The following is a 22,014-nucleotide window of genomic DNA, read 5'->3' as shown; positions in this document are numbered from 1 at the left end:
ATTTTACAAGAAAATAAAATAACAAATAAAGAAATAAGCCAAATTTTTTTGGCAGTTTTGGGATTGGACTAATCTTTGTCATCTCTGTCAAAAATATTTTCTTTGCCTTTATTAGTCATTTGACATCATTGCATTTGTCTGAAACTTCCAATTTAATTACTTTCCAACCGTTTTTCACCCATTTTTTATTGCAGACAGACAAACTCATGTAGATGTTGCAAATAATACCTCCACATTGACGAGGAAACATAAGAGAAGCGTTGTTTAGGAGGGATCTCCAGCCTCTGCCCCGTTCCTGGAGGCTGTGAATCGAGGTTATTTCTATTCAATCTCTCGTTCTGATCTCGATTCGATTGATTTCTCGATCGTAATTCGCGAAAAAATTGGATTTTTGGGAGAATCCATCGAAGAAGTTGCGTTTTTTTTGTTCTTTCTTTTAATTTCTTGGGGTTCTTCCGCTATATCTCGGATTGAGGAATCGATGTTTGTGTCGCAGGCTGATCCCGATTATTAGGGAAACTGGGTTTGATCTAATAAGGATCGGCTATTTTGTTGTGCGTCGACGATTTCTTCCTCATTTGTTTGTGGATCATCTCGTCTAGTTCTAGTTCCAGTGCTGTATAGCTTATCGGGGCTCTCAGATTCTTGGAGGTCTTGGGGAAATCCGAAAGTTGGATCGAGGAGCCCTTGTCTGACAGAAATTTCCATTTGCTTATTTGTTCCATTTCTTGATACAAGTCTGCGGTTTTTGTCCGGAGGGAGAAAATGGGGGTTATGTCGAGGCGCGTGCTGCCTGCATGCGGCAACCTCTGTTGCTTCTGCCCATCGTTGCGGGCACGGTCACGACAACCCGTAAAACGCTACAAGAAACTCCTCACCGACGTCTTTCCTCGCTCTCCGGTGAGTTTCCTCGGAATCTTGAAACTTGTATAGTTCTTTTCTTCGTGGCTTTTGATGTTGGATTGGAAACTGTGGTGGATGTGCCTCATTTTCTGTCAAATATTTATTCTGGATGCTTAGATTTAGTTATCCTACTTCTCAGCTATGAGGTCCTTCAAAATTGCTGGTGAAGTCATAAAAGAGAGAGTATGTGGGAAATTGAATCAGCAAATAAAACTTGCCAGAAGCAAATTCATTCTTGAACCAAATGGTCAAATTCCTCTAGAAGACTTGGTTTGAACATGCACACAATGTCTTTTGTGCTTACAAACTTTTTGCTGATTGCCAAACTGGCCTACCAAGCACAACTTCGTTCTGTATCACAATTAACTACAGTGAGGATTTATTATAACAAGTATGAAACTACTAACTTTTTCAGATCATGACACATGGCATCCTGCTCTGAACTGCTTTCTAGTGCATCAACCCTAATTTTTGCATTGTGGCATCTCCTTGCATCTACTAGCCATACACTGACAGGCAAAGCCATCCTTATTTTGAGAAGCTTTAGCATCTTCACTTGTATGATCAATGGTGCCAGTTGGATAAACTGTTAAGGAATTATCTGGCAGCCCATTACATGAGGCACCTGTCCTTGCAAGTCTGGAGAGATTCAATATACAACCTTATCAATAATGTAAATATGTTTTAGCCGGATGTTTGGTGATACAGTCTGATTTTCTTGGACATTTGATTTTATCTTCATCCAAAAAAGAGAAAATACAACTATTGTGTATCCTTGATTCTTGTTCAACAATAACCTCACATAGAACTTTTGTTATATTGTATCTTTTTTTGATAGATGATGCAATTAAAGCTTTTGGGATGTGTCCATTTATCTATCTCTTGGCACGAAATGGAAGCAGGTTTTGAAAGAGGATCTTAGAGTGTCTAGGGTTGGGTTGGGAGGCTCTAACTAGGATCGAAACTAGAAGAGTTAAGCCGATCCAAAATTTAAAGGAGGTTGTTTTTATAGATGAAGGTTGCAATCTTTATGTATCACCTAATCTGTTTCTACATCAACACCAGAAGAAAACAATTTCTTCTCTTTTGCTTAGAATAATACTTTTTATTTGCATAAATACCCATCCTTTTTTTAGGCAGGAGAGATGGCCACTGTTTTTGCTTGCCTATGAGGATTTTTGTTTGTTGATAGAATTTTGTATGTGAAATTGCAGGATGGACAACCAAATGACAGAATGATAGGCAAGCTTTGTGAATATGCTTCAAAAAATCCAATGCGCATCCCAAAGGTGCATCCCATCTTCATTGTAGTTCCTTTGCATGTTGCATTAAATTAACTTGTTGAATTATAAGATGTTTCATTCTTAATGCTGATAATGTTTGAAGTTGGGGGCACAGCAGTCGAACTATGTTGCTATTGACTGAACCTAAGTGTCTGCATCATGAAAAATCAAACTAGAAAATGGTCCCTTAAAACTTAAGTTCTAAAACCTTTATGTGCTGACTTTTTTTTGGTGCTTAGCATACATGGCATAAATGGATGCCCTAGAAAAAAATAGTTTGTTGTAATGTCACAAAAGTGTTACCATCTACCTGTTATCTGAATTTCAAACTTCAGGATACAATAATGTCGATGTAAGTATTTGCAAATAAAAAAGGAATAATTGCTAGCACAATGGTTTAACAGGAATCTCTTTCATATTATACCATCTGCTTATCTACTCTCATCTAGAAGCTTAGAACCTATTGGTTGGCATTTTGAGCAAATTTATTGTGGTGGCCAATGTCACTCCTTGTGCAAATTCATGTTTTCTTTTGAACTCTATTGTAGATGTGAGTTATGTGGATGACACACACCTTCACCATATCGCTACAGTTCAAAGATGGTAAAAATAGCAGTCAAGTAGGCATCAGCACATTCACAGGCCATAGACAAATGGTTGATGCATAGTATATTGAAGGAATGTTATACACTAAACTCTAACGTTCCTACTCTGTTCACATTCATGTACGTTTTGATCTCTACAGGATTATGATATGTGTAATGTTAGTGACATGCATATTTAGTATCAGTGAGTAGCTATCTTCCAAACAATGGCAATAATATCATTGAAATAAGCATCTGCACATTCATTGGTCATATTTGGGACAGATTTTGGCACTTGCTGAGACTACAGGTCATTTTTGTTGGGTGTGAATTTGTTAATCAGGAAATGAACCATTATATGTAACACAAATAGAATGGACCATGTTTTTGAACTAGACCATTGTATTTGTCTTTACAAATGGATCTGTTTTCTGTTAAGTTTCAACAGTTAAGATTTAGTTCTGTTCACTCCTGGGTGACCTGTCAAGAGTTATTTGTACTTTCTCAAGTTATAAATCGATCTTGAACACATGATGGTACATGAAGTTGCTTTTGATGTTGGTTAGATATTGATGACAAGTTTATCTAGGATTTGCCTTTACTTATTTATCCTTGATATAAAAGCCTTAAAATTATTCATGGTAACTCTAATTATTTTGTCTACAGATTACAAATTACTTGGAGCAACGGTGTTACAAAGAACTGCGCAATGGACAATTCAATTCAGCAAAAGTTGTGCCATGCATTTATAGGAAATTGTTAGCCTCATGTAAGGAGCAAATGTAAGTTTATTATGCTTCTCTTAGAATGTGGAAGTAAAATGCATAATTTGTTTTACAATAATCTTTGCTTAAAGCTTCGTAATTCTGCATTTGCAATTTACTGGAATTTTGTTCATTTTATTTCATTCTTTTCTAGTTGTCCATTACGTGACTTGCTTGTTGAATCTAAATGTGTTACTAGCTCTACTTGGTATGTGCTTTTTGAGTCAAAGGTGAAAAACTGCTGACTTATATCATTAAGTTAGTGAAAGAAGTACACAGAATAACAGAAGGAAAACAGAAAGGAGAAAATTTTCAAATCAGAAAATTTTTAAATCGTTCTCTCTCTAAGTTGAAGATTTGCAAATCATCAAAAAAGAAAGTAATTCATGACAGATTTCTTGACTCTTGATGGAGAGAAACATTTGATGACATTGGCATGGGTAAAAGTTCCTTAATTTCTCTTCTAAACCTCCTCTTAGGCTATTATTTCTTTCTCTTCACGTTTTTAAGAAACCAATATAAAAGTGCATTTGAGAGTCCTTAGATATTCTTAGCTGATATTACATAGTATAAGACTTTTGCATAAGGACAATGATGTAGTATATGAAACAAGTTCTATTTACATTTCCACACTATCTGAAAGGTATATTTAACACTTCACTAGAACTATTTTTTGTAGTATGTTGCAGAGGAAATAACACCTCAACTTCAAATAAGAACAAAAAATAAAATATCTCATTAGGAGTACCTTTAAGGTAGATTTCTTCATTAGAAAGGTATACCAAGTATGTGTAAGGATCATAAAGTTATACTTGGTGAAAGCTTGTTGATTATGATGATTCAACGTAGATTGATGGTATTAGAAATTTGTTGTAGAATATGAAAGAGGAAAAAGTTAATAGAAAATTTTACTAGGATTAGATGGTGGATTTTTAAGGGCAATAATGTAAGATTTTTCAAGTATAGAATGGAAAAGGAGAAGGGTTGGAACTTAGATGGACATAACATTAAGATTATGTGGATTGTAATGGCTAATAAGGTTAGGATCAGAACAAAGGGCATTCTTGGGGAATTTAAAGACAGAAATGACTTTAAGAGTGAGTTGACAGTAGTATGAGAAAGTTCAAAAAACAATTATTACTAAGAGATCTTGATAATTTTATGTAAGTTGATTATGTTTTTATCATCAACTTGATAATTTTATGTGAGTTGAATGTATGATATTTTTTCTATGCATTTAATTTTCAAGTTCTAAATTCGTCTATCATGCACAAACTCTCTGGTAGTTTGTAGAGTATTTTGCTTAATTTATTCATATGAATTCTAAGTGTTCCTAGATTTTAGGTTGAGGTGCGTATCTGATATTTGGCTTCAGTCAATCTTTTAAATCTCTCACTTTCACTCGATTGCACGTAGGCCATTGTATGCTACAAGCTTGTTGAGCATTGTGCGAACTCTACTTGATCAAACACAGCAAGATGATATGCGCATTCTCGGTTGTCTGACGCTTGTTGACTTCCTTAACAATCAGGTAACTTATTTGGTGTTCTGTATGGTCTTCCATTTCTCCACATTTTGACATTTACATCTAAGTGAAGGAACTGTCCTATGATATTTTAAGAAACCTTACTTCAGTGAGAACATCACAGTAAATGCATTCTTAACATTGTTATTATATGTTCTTTCATGGTTCAAGGGCATCTTGATATGTTTTTCTAGCATAATAAAATTCTGTTTTGTGCTGGTCAGCATGCCCCAGTGTTGGCATGTACAAGCCAAAAAATAGCCTATGTGTTGGCACCTCTGGTATGGATGACATGCTGGGTACCAATACATACTGTCATGATAAATATGCTGATGTGCTGATCGGCAGGTGTAATCCTTGATCAAAATTCAAAAGATCAGCAAAACAAATTGAATATAACATAAAATGGATGGAAGGCATTTTGCAAGGGACAAATGTTTATTCAATCAGCAGATCATTGGTTTCATGTGATTGTTATAAATGCAAGCAGGAAATGTTGTAATTGAAATATGATTCTCAAATTCAGATTACTTAATGTAAAGTGCAATGGGAGATAGCTTGCCAGATTACTCATTGGTTTCAGGAGGTCTTTTTTATCTCTTATTCTAAATTATTTGAAAAATATCGATAATATAAACATCTCACCACTTAATCTTTGAACTGGCTAGTGACCACAAAATATTGCTCTTGGGCTTCCACGGGACAATTTGAACTGACTAGTTACCATGAAATGATGCTCTTGGGTTTCCATCCTTCCTATGGATAGTAGTACTGCAAGAGCTTGCTCTTCTAAAAGACTGTCTTCCACCTGTTTCCTAAGGCTGAAATCCCTTATTAAGAAATTGTGACAATTCTCTATTTGGTTGACTTCCTTCCCTCTCAGATGACGATGAAAGCCACTTAAGATTACTATGTTTTTTCTCATTTTCTGCTTCTTCCTATCATACACTGTTCCTTTCTTTTCTTCATTTTCTCCTGCCAGCTTCCTTTGTTGGTAGGGTGGTATGCCAATTGCCCATGTCGACTACATGAACCACGTTCGTTCACTATCTGGACTGGTGTGTTATATGTCTTTGCTTGGTTTAAACAGCCTCAGTTACCTCGAAGAACATCTTGTTCATTCCGTTATCGTCTATTATGTCTGGTGAGACTTCTTGAAGCTCCTGGTTGGGTCTGTCCTTGAAACATGTTCAAATATCTCAGCATGTATGCTTTATTCATTAAAGGTTACTGGCACAAAAGTTTGGTTCTACTGCTTCCGGAAATAATTTAAGAAATAATAATTCTCCATTCCATAAGTTTCTTAGTTTTCTGTGCAATAAAATTTAATTCACGAGATGCACCTAATTGCCCCTTTGTGGTATGCTTTTATGATAGGTGGACAGCACATACATGTTCAATGTAGAGGGTTTCATACCAAAGCTTTGCCAACTTGGTCAAGAAATAGGGGAAGATGACAGGGGACTCCGTCTGCGTTCAGCAGGGCTGCAAGCTCTTGCATCAATGGTACAATGTTTGCATATCGGTTCTACAGAGTGCATATCAGTGGTTGATTTAATTGTTACACCTACAGTAGTATATTCCACTATCAATTTGGTACAAGATCACTATAAAATTTATTAAGTTGTTTGAATCTACTGTCTCCTCGTAAATCCATGATTCATTGTATTAAGATTTGTCTTAGAAAGATTGACAATGTGGAACAATGTGTGTTACCATTATATGATGCTGCTGGTAGTTTTTTATCATAGATGCTGTAGTTTACCTGGGCATATAGTTAATAAAGTTCAGATTAAGAAACATGAAGTTGGTCTTCAATAACTACAGTCCAGATTCCTCAATGAAAATCTAGGTTCCAAAACCATGTAGTGGGAAAAGTTGCACTGTTGTTACTCATTTTTACCGCAGTGCATTAAATTTTCAGTAACTAAAGAATCCTAATTACATCCAATAATCTCTCTTCCTCAAGATACTTGCATCAGTTTTGTCTTTTCACATGCAGGTGCTTTTCATGGGTGAATACTCGCATATCTCAATGAACTTTGATGATGTAAGTTCTCTTTTCTATATTTCTTGTGTTGTGGCCTCAATGTTGAAGTCCAGATTAATATTACTATGTCCAACTTTACAATACTACAATACTTGTATCTAAAAGGTAATTTCATTTTCAGCTTTTACCAATTTAGATATTCATATGTGCATTTGTTGCCTGGTGTATGTCTATGGTCCTACATTTCAGGAACATTCTCCATTGCAACATTGCATGAAATGCTTCTATTAGCTAAGTGTGTAGTAGATACAAAATGCTTGTTCATCTTTCAGGCAATTGATTATGGAATGAGCAGTTTGAGGAACTATTTTCTTGCACGTTACTTTTGTCAATCAAAATTTAAACTTCTGACCAACATTTGCAATACCACCCGGAATGGTTTGGTACAGGCGGTATTTACTTGTATGATAGGTTACCAGTACATGGATGAGTGTAAACCAGGCAGTATGCATGGTATCAGACTTGTACTAGGAAGTAGAAGCCATATACCATCCCGTACTGCCTTGTATAGGGTGTACATGCTCCGTACCGAGGGTTCTTTTGTTTTTAGCTTTTTTATATTCTTTTCAAAACCTAGTTTGTATCAACATAACATTCGGTCCATTGGTATGGACTGATATTGTACATATCCGAGCTTTGGCTGGTACAGTACCAGTAGATGAAATTGCAAACCTTGCCTCTCACTATTCTCAAGAAACAGAGTTGTTTTTTCTGGACTAATGATTCAAGTAATCCATGTGCTTGACAGTGGAGAGGTATTGAAAAGCTTTTGGGCCTCTCTTTTCCCTTTTTATACTAGTTTTTGGGCTGGCTGACAAGGAGCGCTATGCCAATTGACACATGTTGGCATGGTGGAAATGTATTACAGTGGACAGGTATCAATAGGCTTTATACCTATCTGTGCTGGAGAGGTTGGCATCTGAGCTAGGCTAATATTTTTGGCCTATCCAACTGGCATAGGGATGTGTCAGCTGGCATAAAGTAAAGCTGTGTTACACTAAAAAGGTGTTGGCAGACGTCTGTGCCAAAAAAAGTCAGTACATAGGAATCTTGGTATCTAAATGATTGGCTATCATAAACAATTGTAGTTGCCCAGATCTTCTGGCATTTATGGAATAATACTTGTCAAAGAATACCATTGTCTCTTCATACCTCAGTCATTGAAGATAAACAAAGTCAGAACGAGAAGGATTGTCATATAACCTGATGAACTTGCAGCACCATAGAAGAATCATTACCAATGGCATGATTTTAGATAGCCGATACATCTTCTCTTGCAACAAGGTAGAAACCAAGATCATTTGAACCATTAGCTAGGAGTATCGTTGGTCCACTCATAGGAGAAAACACCCTTCCCCATTTACACAAACCAGTATAATTTGGCATGAGTGGTATAATGTTTTGCACAGTTATCTAAAATGTGTAATGTTTTGGGTTGTGGTAAGATTGGGAGTGTGAGGACTGGATATGCCACTGAGCTCATGGTAAGTCAGAACTTGGAGTGTTTCCATGTGTTTTATAGACAAGGTACCTGACACTCTTCAAAATTGGTTTATAGTACATGAGGGGAAAATGTTTGGTTTCTTATTTTGAGCCATGGTACATATTAAATCAATTATTTGGGTTGCTTTTGATGTTGTATAGTCTTTTGGTATTTATTGACAGCTGGTAAGACCTGAAAGCTATTAATTTATTGACAATTTCTATTGTTCAGTGTTCTTTTGTATTTAGCTTAGAAGATTCTGCAGTAGGAATATCTATATGGATTTTGTTTGTCAAGAGTTTGCTTTTACTATAGTGGATCCCCAACTTTGACAATCTGAAATATGTATCATTTTGTTCTAATATATAACAGTGTTATGAATTGGTATGCAAAAGCCGTAACATGGCTCTGAAGGGGTAGGGCTATCCTGATATCTATGGTTTCACACCACCAATTCATATGGTTAACCTAACATGTCAACTGAATTTTTTTTCAATGTGTAACTTTTCAGTCTATGATAAAGATTTATGAACTATTTTCCTTACAAGTTTGAAGATCATATGTCTAAAATGAAAATTTGGAATCATCATTTTCATCAGTCATTTCATAATATTTTAATACATGATGGTTGAAGAAACTGTAGTACCTTAGAGATGGAAAAGGACTTCATATGCAGTGCATATCTCAGCATTAAGAAATAGAGCCAATGCGACACATTTCTTTTAAAGCCATTAACTGCTAGCTGTTTTAAGTCACACATGAAACATTGGTTGCCCATGCTAATTATGACAACATGTTCCACAAGTGAAGCTATTGCTTGCCTCTCCAACTTTGACATGTATTTTGTAATATTCTTCTGTGCTAAGAAACTGCCTAGTTTTTTAGTGATATATATTGCTTGATTTCTTCCTAATGATAGTTTTTGGGTTTAAGCATTTTATGCCACATGTTACAAACATATTTTATACAAATTATTGTATTAGTAGAATGTTTTGTTTGTTTGTGTTTGGTGTCATAATAACTCTGTCAGTCTCTTCATCTGGACTGTGATACACCTAGATGGTTACCACATATGCATCAATATGGAAAGATTTTCAACCTTTTTTAAGGAGTGAACCCTATAGTTGGATTTTGGACTACCTTGACAGAATTAGGTAAGATTGTAACACCCTAGTAGCCATACATGGTGAGATGGGCAATGTTTAGATTAATATATATATGACTTGATGGGTTTGCTAATAACATTTTGGCCTTGGCATTTTATGCCTTGTGATTAAGATGTTCCAAACAAGTGATTGGATTATAGACATTTGGTTGTACATTTTTGCTTGCTATGTTTTTGCTAATTATCCTACCAGAAATGCTTAATTTTCTCTGTTTGTTGGTTTTTATTTTCTGTTTTTTATTATAAACAGATTGTGTCAGTGATATTGGATAATTATGAGGCTCATCAAATAGGCTTAGGAAACAGTAAGCAAGATTTTGAGTGCAATGAACATCAGAATCATTGGGTGGAAGAAGTTGTCAGGGCAGAAGATAATGTCTCGTCTTTCCAAGACTCCTGGAAGAAGGTTCTCTCAGTACATCAGATCACAACTATTGAATTTGATGCCACAGTGTGAGAACTTGTGTTGATTTGATTCTCTTTATGGAACATGCCCACTTTCTTCTTCTTAATTCTTACATCTTCATTTGTAAGCAGGGACTCCTCAAAAAGTCCTACATACTGGTCCAAAGTTTGCTTGCAGAACATGGCTAAACCTGCCAAAGAAGCGACTACTGTAAGGCGTGTTTTGGAGCCTCTTTTCCGTAAACTTGATAGTGGGAAATATTGGTCTCCTGAGAAAGGAATTGCTTGTTCTGTGTTATCTGAAATTCAGCTTCTAATGGAGAATACAGGTGAGCTGTGCTGTTGGTATTCTTCTTTGTTTGTGAGGCTTTTTCTAATTTAGCAATTACCTAAGTCTTCCAAGAATCTAATATGGCCCATCTTTTTTCAGGACAAAATAGTGATCTGCTGATATCTACCTTAATCAAGCACATAGATCATAAGAGTATAAGCAAGCAACTTATCACGCAGGTCAATATTATTAATGTGGCTAGGCATCTTACGCAGCAGGCTAAGTTCCAATGCTCACTGTCTATTATGACTTCTATAAGCGAATTGATGAGGCATTTGCGCAAATGCTTGCAATGTTCAATGGAAGTATCAAATCAGGGTGATCTTGATGTTGAAAAGTGGAACTCTGTCCTTCATTTTTCCTTGGAAGAGTGTCTCGTACAATTAGCAAATAAGGTTCTTTCATCTTCCAAATTCATAGATGAATTTTGAACTAGATTTCTCAACATAAGATATTTTGGTTGCTCTTTAAGATTTAATCATTGGCAGCCATTGGGCTTCGGGCTTTTCTCGCATTCTTGATGCACTGGTACTTGATTAACAGGTTGGGGATGTTGGACCTATTATTGGCATCATGGCTGTCCTGCTGGAAAATATTCCTACTGCTGCTACTGTAGCAAGGGCAACAATTTCTTCTGTTTATCGCACTGCTCAGCTAGTTTCTTCAATCCGTAACTTGTCATATCAAAAGAAGGTAACATCTTATTTTTGCTCTTTGTAATTTCCAATGTTATATAGAGAAAAAAATGTTGCTATTTCTGTTTCAAGTTTATCACTTTTGCATTTATAATACAGGCTTTTCCAGAAGCTCTATTTCACCAGCTGCTCTTAGCAATGACACACCCTGATCATGAAACAAGAGTCGGCTCCCATCGCATCTTTTCTGCTATTCTTGTGCCCACAATTGTTTGTCCTTGGTCAATTCCAATTATTCCACTTGCTTTTAATGGATATGATCCAGAAGGAACACTTCTGGTAGCTCTCTCAGGTTTTGCTCCTTCAGGAATCATAATGGAGAAGTTCACACACAAGAGTTCCTTTGGGAATGGATCCCTAGATAATACAAAGGAATTAGGTGATGCAATGAGAAACAGGATGGAGAACAGATCACAAAAGTCTAATGCAAGCTTTAAGCAAAATTTAGTTCCCCCACCTCAGAGTGAGAGTCAGAGCACTGTGTTTTCTCACCTATCTGCAGTGAATGATGGAAAAGCCATCAGCAGATCTGGAGAAGAAGTAGGGCACTTATAGGGACTAATAATGACATTTTACTATCTCATTTGTTATTTGATGGTTATTCTTACTTCAATATGATTTCTGTGATATATTGCTCTCTTACATAGGAGTTGATCTTTATGCGATTGAGTAGCCACCAAGTGGGTCTTCTGCTCTCATCAATATGGGTCCAGGCAACATCACCAGAAAATACTCCTTCAAATTATGAGGCACTGGCACACACTTACAGTCTAGCTTTATTATTTTCTCGAGCCAAGGTGAGTTTCTCTTGGACAAGTTTCTTATGACTGATGAATAATATTCGATGATTTCTTTTACCATGTCTAAACAATTTGAATAACATCTGTTTGGGGCAAATTGTACTATGCTGTTCGGAAAGTTTTGCATGTATATACTTCTCAGATGTCTACTGAGCCCAGATAGTTGGGGGACCTCATAGCTTGTATTGTTGTACTTAGACCCAGCATTTATTAATTTTGACTGAATTCATTGTCACTTTCATTGTTTTTATAGTCCATATTTCTGCTATCTGTCTACCTGAGCACTTAGACTCAGGTCAGCAGTCCAATATGCAGATGGGGGCATTACACCAGGATACAGCTGTATCCTTCAAGCATAACTAACTTAGTTTTTGATCAAATAGTGTGCCATCCTAGCAATTATCAACAATATGAGCATATATCGAATTAAGAATTTATGATGGTACCGAAACGTAGGGGAAGAGGTGGAGGAGCAAGAGAAGGAGAGCAATACTTGGGCAGTGGCTGCGGATGGTGGTGACCGGGAGGCTGGCATTTAGAGAGAGAGAGAGGGAATTTAACTCTAAATAGAAAGAAGAACCTAAGCTACAGTGGACCACCCAAAACTAGCTGGTTCATGTGCTGGTTCAATGTCAGACTAAATACTGCCAGATATGGACAGGTTCAGACAGTATTTAGAACCCCACCTCTTATATCCTTCCTTGACCTTAAGGTTCCTGTAAGCACTTGATGCTTTGCTCAATCTGTGTCCCATTTTTTGGTCAGACCGGTAAATGACCGATCAGTACAGACTCCAAATGGTTTTTTAATCCTTGTCTTAAATATCTTTTAAACATATCAGTGATCTCTAAGTTCCTGTAAGCACTTGATGCCTATGTAATTTAATGAAGGACAAGTTGTTTATAGGTCCTATGTCTTGTCTAGTTCCAGGTAAAGTCATACCTTTTTTTTTTTTTACTTTTGTAGAATGTGATTTGTGGTGGTTATTGTCCATGCATTTAGAATAATAGACTTGCTTTTATGTTATTTAGTTATTGGTGCACTAGTTTGAAAGTTTAGTTGTCCTTTTAGATGGGATATTGTGGAATTCCAAGAATCATAAGAAGGGAAATGTTGTTCCATGAATACTCATATTATTACAATTTACAAGGTCATATTAGTTGGGCTTAGATCGAAAAATATTATATGCAAGGGTCCATGAAGATAATTTAACAAAATGATTGAAATATCGTACCGTACCGGATTTCGACATTCGTTCGGTACGGTACGATACTGTATACCGAGCGGTATACCGCTCGATATATATATATATATATATATATATATAAGACAACGTCGCGTCGCCTCGTATATATATATATATATATATATATATTCTATCCGGTAACGGGTGGTCCGTGTAACGGTCAGCTGACGGACCGGTACGTACCGTCCGGTATGGACGGTATTATTCGAAACTGCATACCTTGATTTAACAATATTTATTTTGATAAATGAAGGTTTCGTTAGGCCTTGATACTTTTCTCTTCTCTAAGTTATTTCTGCTTTCTTCTTTTTCTTGTTATTCTCCTTTTTTCTTCAGAGTTCAGACTAGTATTGCATCATTTTATGTTGGAGAATAAATTAGAAGATCACTACTTTTCTTTCCATATTTTTGTTATTTTTCATAAATAACGACTTATCTTTCATGTTTTCGCTTTTTAGCAGTCTTGTTATTTTATATCAGATTAGATCTTCAACTTATTAGTTCTGGCACTAGACACTATATCTTGCCTTTCAATATTATTCTCAAATAAAATTGCAAATTTTATAGTATGTTTAATCAAGGTTTATAATTTCGATCCGTACTAGTATATCGACCAATGGTCAATATGGTACGTACTGAGGCGTATTGATGGTACGCCCAAAAAAATAACTCCAAAAATACCTAAAAAAATAGAAAAAGAGGAAGGCAGGACGTTTTCAAAATGCTCAGAAACTGAGTTTTAGCTGATATGACTGAGTTTTTGACTGAACAGGCTGTTCTGCCCCTAATAGCATGCCTACATTAGTGGAGGTATGCCTGGTTCACACCAAAAGACAATTCCTTGTTTTTGAACATTATAGATAAATGGTTTTTATTGTTTGACAAGCTGAAGCACTGACCAACTGTCTTTTATACTTCATTGATTTGTGTTATTATTCTTTTGAAATTTCATTACTTATTTTCAAATGAGTCATGACTTGGAAAAGAGGAAACTGCAGATGTTGGATACTACATGAAATCAATTTTGTGGTACATCTTTCAACCAATTAGTATGTGATATCAAGTTATCAACACTCCTGTTCTAAGAACATTTATACTGTTATCATCTTACTCCTTGTTTTCCAGCGATTAAACTTTTTTTTTTCATATTTGCTTAACACTTCCATGTACTCTTGTCAGAACTCGAGCCATGTGGCCCTGGTCCGTTGTTTTCAGTTAGCATTCTCTCTGAGGAGGATGGCTGTAGACCATGAAAGTGAGTTCCTTGATCACTATGCTACTTGTTAGTTTCCAGTATGATCACTATGCTTTTGGTGATGCAGTGCATATTAGATTTTTCATGGTAGTTGGAATTGTAGCTTATTCATTACTAGTGAATCTCATTTTCACATGTTTATGGTCGATTCACTTATTTTTGTTGGGAAAAAAATTATGTGAACATTTTCTGTCTTGTCAAGAGTCATCCTTCTGATCAGGAATCATGTAAATATTGGCTGCTTCAAATTGAGAAAATATTGGCTGCTTCGTGTAAATATGTGGACACAGGAATCATATCAAGTGTCCACATATTCAAACTTAGTGAATATCTGGATAAGTTTTGGTGGTTACCATGATCACCCATCCTTATCATTGACAGGGTACAAAATTTAAACATATAAAGATTTCAAAGGTAGGATGAAGTCAGGATTTCATCTTATGTGGGTTGATGGATATATGCTTATAAATATCATCCAATACTATATACAAGATAGGAATGTATTTATTCCTTAATGAATTTGGAACCATAGAGGCATTTAACATTGTAGCAGTCCTTTTTTTTAGTCAACATAAATTTGTGGCTTTATAGTGCTCTTGGTCATTAATTGCTCATACTTATGCTGCCTTCCTGGTTGGTATGTACTATGGCATTTGCTTCTAGGTTAATGTCAGTACAATGTCAAGTACAGGGCACAAATAACTTGATTTGCAACTAGGGCATGATAAGGCACAGGCGACAAGTATACGCCAGTTCATTATAATGGATTCTTGTTACAACGAGATAATAGATGCTTGATTATGTGCTAACTTGTGTCATCTCAAACTTTGCATTATTACTGTATCATTGTGTGTGACATTGACTCAATTATGTTGTTATTGATGGCTGCATTGCTAGACCATGCAAGTCAAGTAGGTCAAAATTTGAACGTCTTTGCTATTGAGTAGGTGGGCTTCGATGCATGAACTGTCAAATTCTCTCATGCAGTCAGTCCTAAGCTCAGATAAAGGAGGAAGAATGCTTAGGTAACTAGCGGTCAGCATACAACTTTTTTTTAAAAAAAATTATTTAATGGATCTATACGGGAAAGGATTCATGTGGCCAATTCCGAATAGTTGAAACCTACTACTTGTTAAGTATTATGCAGATTTATTCCAATTTAATTTAGGTTTGGTTTGAGCAAGTCATTAAGATATTAGGACTCAGGTTTTGAAAGAAATAGTTACATTTTGGATTGATTCTTCTAGGACTATGAATTAAACTAAGAATGAAAAGTTTTAGCCCATAGGTTAGTTTAGTTTGGATTTGAATCCTTTCATAAATATGACGGATTGTTCAGCTATATGTCTTGCTACTGCCATAGTGCCTTTCTTCTTTATCGAGCTTCTTTGGTTTCACCATTTGTTCTCTTCTCCTTGCCTTTACTACTGACAATTACTTCGGTTTTGTAACAGTGTCTAAAGGTTCTCTTTCCTCTTCTTCACTAGTGTAGTTTCTAGTTCTCTCAGACTCTTTACCATATCTGTGTAAGATGCCTTTCTCTTGCTGTATTGATTTGAAATGTCATTAGATCTTGTTCTATTCTTATAATTTACAGCAAGAGAGCTGAAATTTTCTTTGGTTTTTGGAATTCCACTTGCAAATTTCATACTGAAAGCTCTCTTTTGGCTATATTCATGTCCTCTTATATCTATTCTATGTTTTTAACTTTTTATTGTTTCTGATATTTTATTTTTACTTGTGGTTTGGTGACATCTGTATTCATTTGCAGCATTCTTTGATAATCCACCAATCTATTTGGTATCTAGTGGATTTGTAGGATTTTGGGTCTTTAGTTGCATTTGTACTTACTGCTTTTAGTCTGTTTGTAGGTAAACAAATGTTTGTTAAAGGGGTATTTGTTGCAGATAAAATTCCAGATAACCCAATTGCTGGCAAACAAATTGCTTCTTCATAATGCACATGTGAAGGAAAAATCCTTGAAGGTGTTTGCTTTTGTAGGTTGAAAAGATGGATAAGTTGGGAGTGACGAACAGAGCTAGGATGGTTTAGTAACAATAAAATGTTTTAGATAATTTCATATTTTTTTCCTATTGAAAGGACCTAAAAGGAATTTGTTGTTTTAAATTCTGATGAACATGCAAAATAAATCTGGAAATGATTATCAATATATGAAGGAAAGTGATGTATGATACATTTGAAAATAACTTCTAATTAGTTTTTGAGTTACACAAAGGCTAAAGACAGTGGTTATTGTTGGAGTAGGTATCAGTGGAGTAACAGCTTGTGAATCAAGTTGGACTTGTACTATCATTTAAGCTGAACAGATATGGAAGTCTCATGTCATGCCCTGGATTGTGGTTGGGATGCAAGAATCATCAAGTCATATGAATAAAGTTTCAGATGATACACGTCTCTTTAGATAGTATATAGTAACTAAGTGTTTCTAGCAAGGGAAAGCCTTTTAACATAATTTTGTAAGTTTAGTTAGGACAAAGTTTTAATCAATATATTTATTGTTCTTTTCTTGAACCGGCTTGGCATGACATGACATAGCAAGACAAGCAGCATATGTATATCGGTTTCTTGATTTACATGGTACCTTAGAACATTATCATTTCCAACAATAGCTAGAGCATATTAATAAGATTAACTATGAACCTTTTTGTAGCTTTCTACCAGAATGAGCATTGGTTATATACCTGGTAGTTAAGTTGTTTATCTAACTTTTACACACTGACTTCTGCTTTGTTCTTTTCTCAAACTTCTCGTTCTTGCAATTACCATAGCGTTGATTTTTGCGGCCAATGGCATGGAATATCTGGTGATTTTTACTGGAAAACAATTTAAACATCTGGGAAATTGTACAGCAAGTCTTAAAGAGAAGTGTTAGTTGTATTATGTTCTTGTTGTGCACAGTATGCTAGTTATATCTAGAAAACAAAACTAGTACGTGCAGTTTGTTGAGGAAAGATGGAGTCTTAGTCTAAGAGGAGTTCAAATCATTTTCTTCATCTTGATTTAACATTATATGCTTGCCACACAAATGAGCATTCAACATCAGGAAATTCCTGTGTATTGAATGCCCATGATTATCGTGATGCTGAGTATTCTGCAGCATTTTTTTTCCATGTCATGTTTGAATCTCTTCATTCTTCTGCAGAAAAATGCTTTGTATATGTTGTGTACCCCATGTGGTAGGACTTTTGATATCCACATCGTGAAAGTGCCTACAAGCCATATCTTTTGTGGTTCTAACCTATCGCTAGTATTGAAGACTCTTTGCAGCCTTCTCGTAGAAGATGTTTGTATACCTTGGCATCCTCCATGCTTATATTTTCTGCGAAGGCCGGTGATCTGCCAGAAGTAGTTACTTCTATTAAATTGATGGGTAGGATGGTATGTAATTTTGTATCATTTATGCACTAAATATGTATATATTCTACAGGATAGGATCTGGTAGGTTTTTACTATGTTCTCTTTCTCTGTTTGGAATCCAAATGTGTAATCATGTTACAGGTAGATCCACACCTTCATCTAATTGAAGATAGCTGGCTGCAAGCAACCTATTTAGGATCTTCCAGTAATGTTTATGGCTCTGAGGAAGATGATGTTGCTGCAATGGAGTTCCTTGAGAAATTAGAAAAGGATGATGAGGAACTAAAACAATCTGTCATTTCCCACATAATGAAGAAATTTGAGAAGCTACCTGAGGTAAATCCATGTATATGCACATGCTATCAGCTTGTTGACAAATTCCTATTTACTGAACTTTTACTTTCAAATGTGTTCCATTTTAAGTCAATGAAATTGATAGGAAAATAAAAGTTCTTTTAATGAAATTGCAGGAAAAACTACTTTCTTTAAGAGAGCAGCTCTTGCAAGAATTTTCACCCGATGATACTCTGCCACTTGGTGCACCATTGTTCATGGAGACACCTTACCCGTGTTCACCTCTTGCACAAAAGGGATGTCAATCATGTGATGAGGTACCATTTCTCCGATTCAGTTATCGATCAGAAGTCGCACTATTTTCTTGCATCTTATCTCTGGATGGTCTTTTCTGTACAGGTCATGACTCCTACATTTTTGGAGGATGGAGACAACTTGTCAGACGCATTCAGAAGTCAATCGGATCGGAAGATGTCGGAGTCTATGAATAATTTTGATGTCTTAAGTGTTAATCAATTGATTGAATCGGTATGTATAACTTTCTAAATCTAGCATGAGCAATATATTAATCATATTATAATGAACAATAATTTGCCCAGACTCAATCAGGTCAGCTAAGATTTTAAGGCCAATGTGCTTTCTGTGTAAACTTTTAGCAGAACTACATGAGGTTTAGCTGTATCAACCGTGATGCTATTAGTGACTAGGTTCTGACACGTGATCATAATATGCATAATCTTCAAGAATCAAGACTGCCATGAAAAATGTCCATCTAGTTCAGTTTACTTTAGTTTCTTCTCTTGTTCGTCTTTTATTACATGCTTGATACCAATTAGAACCTAAATCACACATGGCAAATCGATCATGTTTCTAACATGATGGGGCTTGCATAAAAACATCATTCGGATATCATTAAAAGTTCAATAAATATTATCACTCAAGTATTATGAACTTTTTGCTTAATATAATTCTAAAAGGTTATTGTTGCAGATAACTGTTCTGATTATTTTTTTGTTTACTTAAGATTCACAAGTGACTCAAGAGTTTCTTCTGCTTATTTGTTCCAAGAGACTGAGAAACTCTTGATAGTGACTTACAGCTTGGAAAATGCCATTCTCATTGTCTTCTGAAACATACTTATGATTATTCTTCAAGTTCCGAGCAGTCAGGATGGCTATTCTTGTTGCAGGTTATTGAAACAGCACGACAAGTTGCTAGTTTGCCAACTTCGACAATCCCAGTACCTTATGACCAAATGAAAAGCCAATGTGAAGCCCTCGTGATCGGGAAACAGCAGAAGATGTCTGTGCTCCAAAGCTTCAAGCATCAGCAAGTAGACTGGAGAGTTGTGCCTGAAGAGAATTTTGTTGATTCGGTGGATGCTCACCAGGTAAGTTTACCTAAATATTTCAGATTAGCTTGCTCGTCGCTTAGTAGTTAAATGACAACAATATTGTCTCTGTATCCCTCGTGCTCTTGTACCAGACACCACATCTTCCGGAAGCAGTGTTAAGCTTGGATGAGAAGGAGCACGTTCGACGTAGCAATTCACTGTCGAGTGAGTCTGAGCAGTCATTCAGGCTGCCACCTGCAAGCCCATACGACAAATTCCTGAAAGCTGCTGGCTGTTGAGCAGATCCACGAATGTTTGTGGGTCGTGATTAGTCTGATCTATAGTGATGTTAAAGGTTTTCATATCATCTTTTCTTCAATTTTTTTCTCTCAAATTCTGCAACTGTAAAGAAGAGATGCGTGTGACAAAGTGTATATTTTTTCCCCCTTTATTCGAATAAAATGTCATTCTTAAAAGCTACACATCATTTCTGCATCCTCCGTTTTGAGGTGCACAAATCTAATGATTCACTTCATTGATACAAAAACCAGTGAAGGGTTCAGGTGATATTATGTTTGCTATATATCAGTATTCATCTCCAAATTTTTTGCAATCTGAAGTTAATTAGCCCATATTAACTAAAAGTTGTTATTTGAATGATGTTCTTCTTGGTGTGTCTTTCTTCCTTCTTTTCAAGAATGCTTTGGAATATCCCTCTCTGAGAAAAGCATCATCAACATGTTTGAGATATTGCCTCAATCATCTGATCTATAGCTATTTTCTGTGAAATCAAATCCGATAATTACTGATAACATATCGAAAGGCTCAGATTAGCAGCAGTTTGGATGAATAATACAAGCCACTTAATAACATCATTACGCTCTGGTAGACTTACAAGGTGCAGGAGAGAGGTAAGACGGTCAACGTTGTCTCTTGCAATGAACGGAAGCATTAAGCCTTCTTTGTTAGTGCTATATTTACACACACACACACACACAAATATGAAAAATATATAGCAATGGTGGAGCAAGAGCCATATTATTTGTAATATGAAATATTGATCAACATAATATTGCTTTTTTTTATTATTTCTTTGACATATTTCAAGAAAGAAAAACTAAATAGTTTTTGGAAGAGAGACATCTAGCATAGTGTTATATTGGATGTCGATTAAGGCAAATGATCATGATATTGCATACCCCAATTGATGTTACAACATTCCATGATAGTTAGCAAGCGGGTTAAGATTAAGATTTATTTATAAGAGTTTTATAGGTATTATTATTACATTTTAAGTATTTCTGGCTCAGAGTCGACATAGTATTGAAGCACGGTAAAACCTATATTTTGAGATAAAATTCATCACATCAATCAGACTATATTTATTAAGATAAAATTGGAGTTTCTTCTAAGGTAATTACATATGCAAACTTATTAGAAGAATTGAATGTACTTCCATCCTACCATCTCTAATTGAAAGAAGAATACATGTGTGTGTATAACATAAACTTCTTATACCTGAGTTAATAAACTTAGTATAACTATAGCTTTGTATTTTTTTTTTCTTTTAATCTTTGTAATATGTTTGCCTCCAACAAAGAATATTGGTTGATCTTTTCTAGTCCTTATCATAGTGAGTCAACAGGTCAGAACTAGAGTTAAGTTTTTTGAAAAATTATAATATATATTATGTCAAAAAATATAGGATAATATTATTAAATAATATTTATAATATAAAGGAAGAGGATAATAGGGACCTCTAGAGATGAGAGAGTAACAAAATTATAAAGATTTTTCTCTTTCATTTTTATAAGAAAAACCTTAAATATTATTGGAAAAAAATAAATATCTTTGATAACGAATCAAAAATCGAAGTCATTTAAGTGGTTCAATAATTTAATAAGCGAATCAAACCGATCGCGAGTTAGACTCTTTTGCCAAATGGTTTTGTAATTATGATTTTTATGACTTAAATAAATAAAAAAATCTATGCCATAGTTCGAGTCATGAAATTTTTTTTTTTTTTAAAATAAGATTATGACATTGACCTTATATTTTTAAAATATAAGCAAAACTATCTCAGGACACTCGCCAATATTCAATAGATAAGTTTAAAACACTATATCATTTAAATGACATCTTGTAATTAAATTACTTATGAAGTAATTTAATTATTGTAGATGAATTTATTTTTATGATTTTTTTATTTTTTATTTAAGTAGTAATGGTCAAAATTATAGTTTAAACTGGTCAACAATTAAATAGAGGGACCGGCGGTCCTGTCGGGATTTATAACTATGGTCAAAATTCCTCTTTGGAAATTTGATTTAGTCAATGGACAAACTGAACACCACAACAACGGATGATAAAACCCGGTCAAAATGTTGACCAGTGGATGGCATATCAACGGTCATATTAACAACCTTTTGACTCCGCTTCGGAAATGGCGGGAACGGCTTCCTCCCGCCAAACCCGGGAAACCAACCAAAAGCGTCGCCCCTCGCCCTCTTCCCCTCCTCC

At 35.4% G+C, this 22,014-nt stretch overlaps 1 protein-coding gene across 2 annotated transcripts; it reads left to right on the top strand.

The window, feature by feature from the left end:
- Positions 1-166: 166 nt before the first annotated feature.
- LOC135607992 (protein SEMI-ROLLED LEAF 2-like) lies at positions 167-20,075 on the top strand. 2 transcript variants are annotated; one of them, XM_065100366.1, is made up of 20 exons: positions 167-314; positions 497-900; positions 2,118-2,192; positions 3,437-3,552; positions 4,951-5,065; positions 6,437-6,565; positions 7,062-7,109; positions 10,008-10,210; positions 10,295-10,491; positions 10,593-10,888; positions 11,037-11,186; positions 11,288-11,728; positions 11,836-11,985; positions 14,414-14,489; positions 17,767-17,888; positions 18,009-18,203; positions 18,338-18,478; positions 18,561-18,689; positions 19,351-19,551; positions 19,647-20,075. In XM_065100366.1, exons 2-20 carry the CDS (start codon positions 766-768, stop codon positions 19,791-19,793), a joined length of 3,066 nt encoding a protein of 1,021 aa, XP_064956438.1. In that variant the 5' UTR covers positions 167-314; positions 497-765; the 3' UTR covers positions 19,794-20,075. The 2 variants fall into 2 exon arrangements, with proteins under 2 accessions (XP_064956438.1, XP_064956439.1); XM_065100367.1 differs by having other exon boundaries at positions 188-314; positions 739-900.
- The last annotated feature ends 1,939 nt before the right edge of the window (positions 20,076-22,014 follow it).

Source organism: Musa acuminata, chromosome BXJ2-3, assembly GCF_036884655.1.
Source record: "Musa acuminata AAA Group cultivar baxijiao chromosome BXJ2-3, Cavendish_Baxijiao_AAA, whole genome shotgun sequence".
In the NCBI taxonomy this organism is placed as follows: domain Eukaryota; kingdom Viridiplantae; phylum Streptophyta; class Magnoliopsida; order Zingiberales; family Musaceae; genus Musa; species Musa acuminata.
The sequence above is the reverse complement of the archived record's forward strand: the minus strand, read 5'-3'. Positions and strand labels throughout refer to the sequence as shown.

Coding starts and splice junctions, on each gene's coding strand:
- LOC135607992 (XM_065100366.1), top strand. CDS start 766: ATGGGGGTTATGTCGAGGCGCGTGCTGCCTGCATGCGGCAACCTCTGT. Junction 2,193..3,436: donor ATCCAATGCGCATCCCAAAG/GTGCATCCCATC, acceptor TTTTGTCTACAG/ATTACAAATTACTTGGAGCA. Junction 11,187..11,287: donor ACTTGTCATATCAAAAGAAG/GTAACATCTTAT, acceptor TTTATAATACAG/GCTTTTCCAGAAGCTCTATT.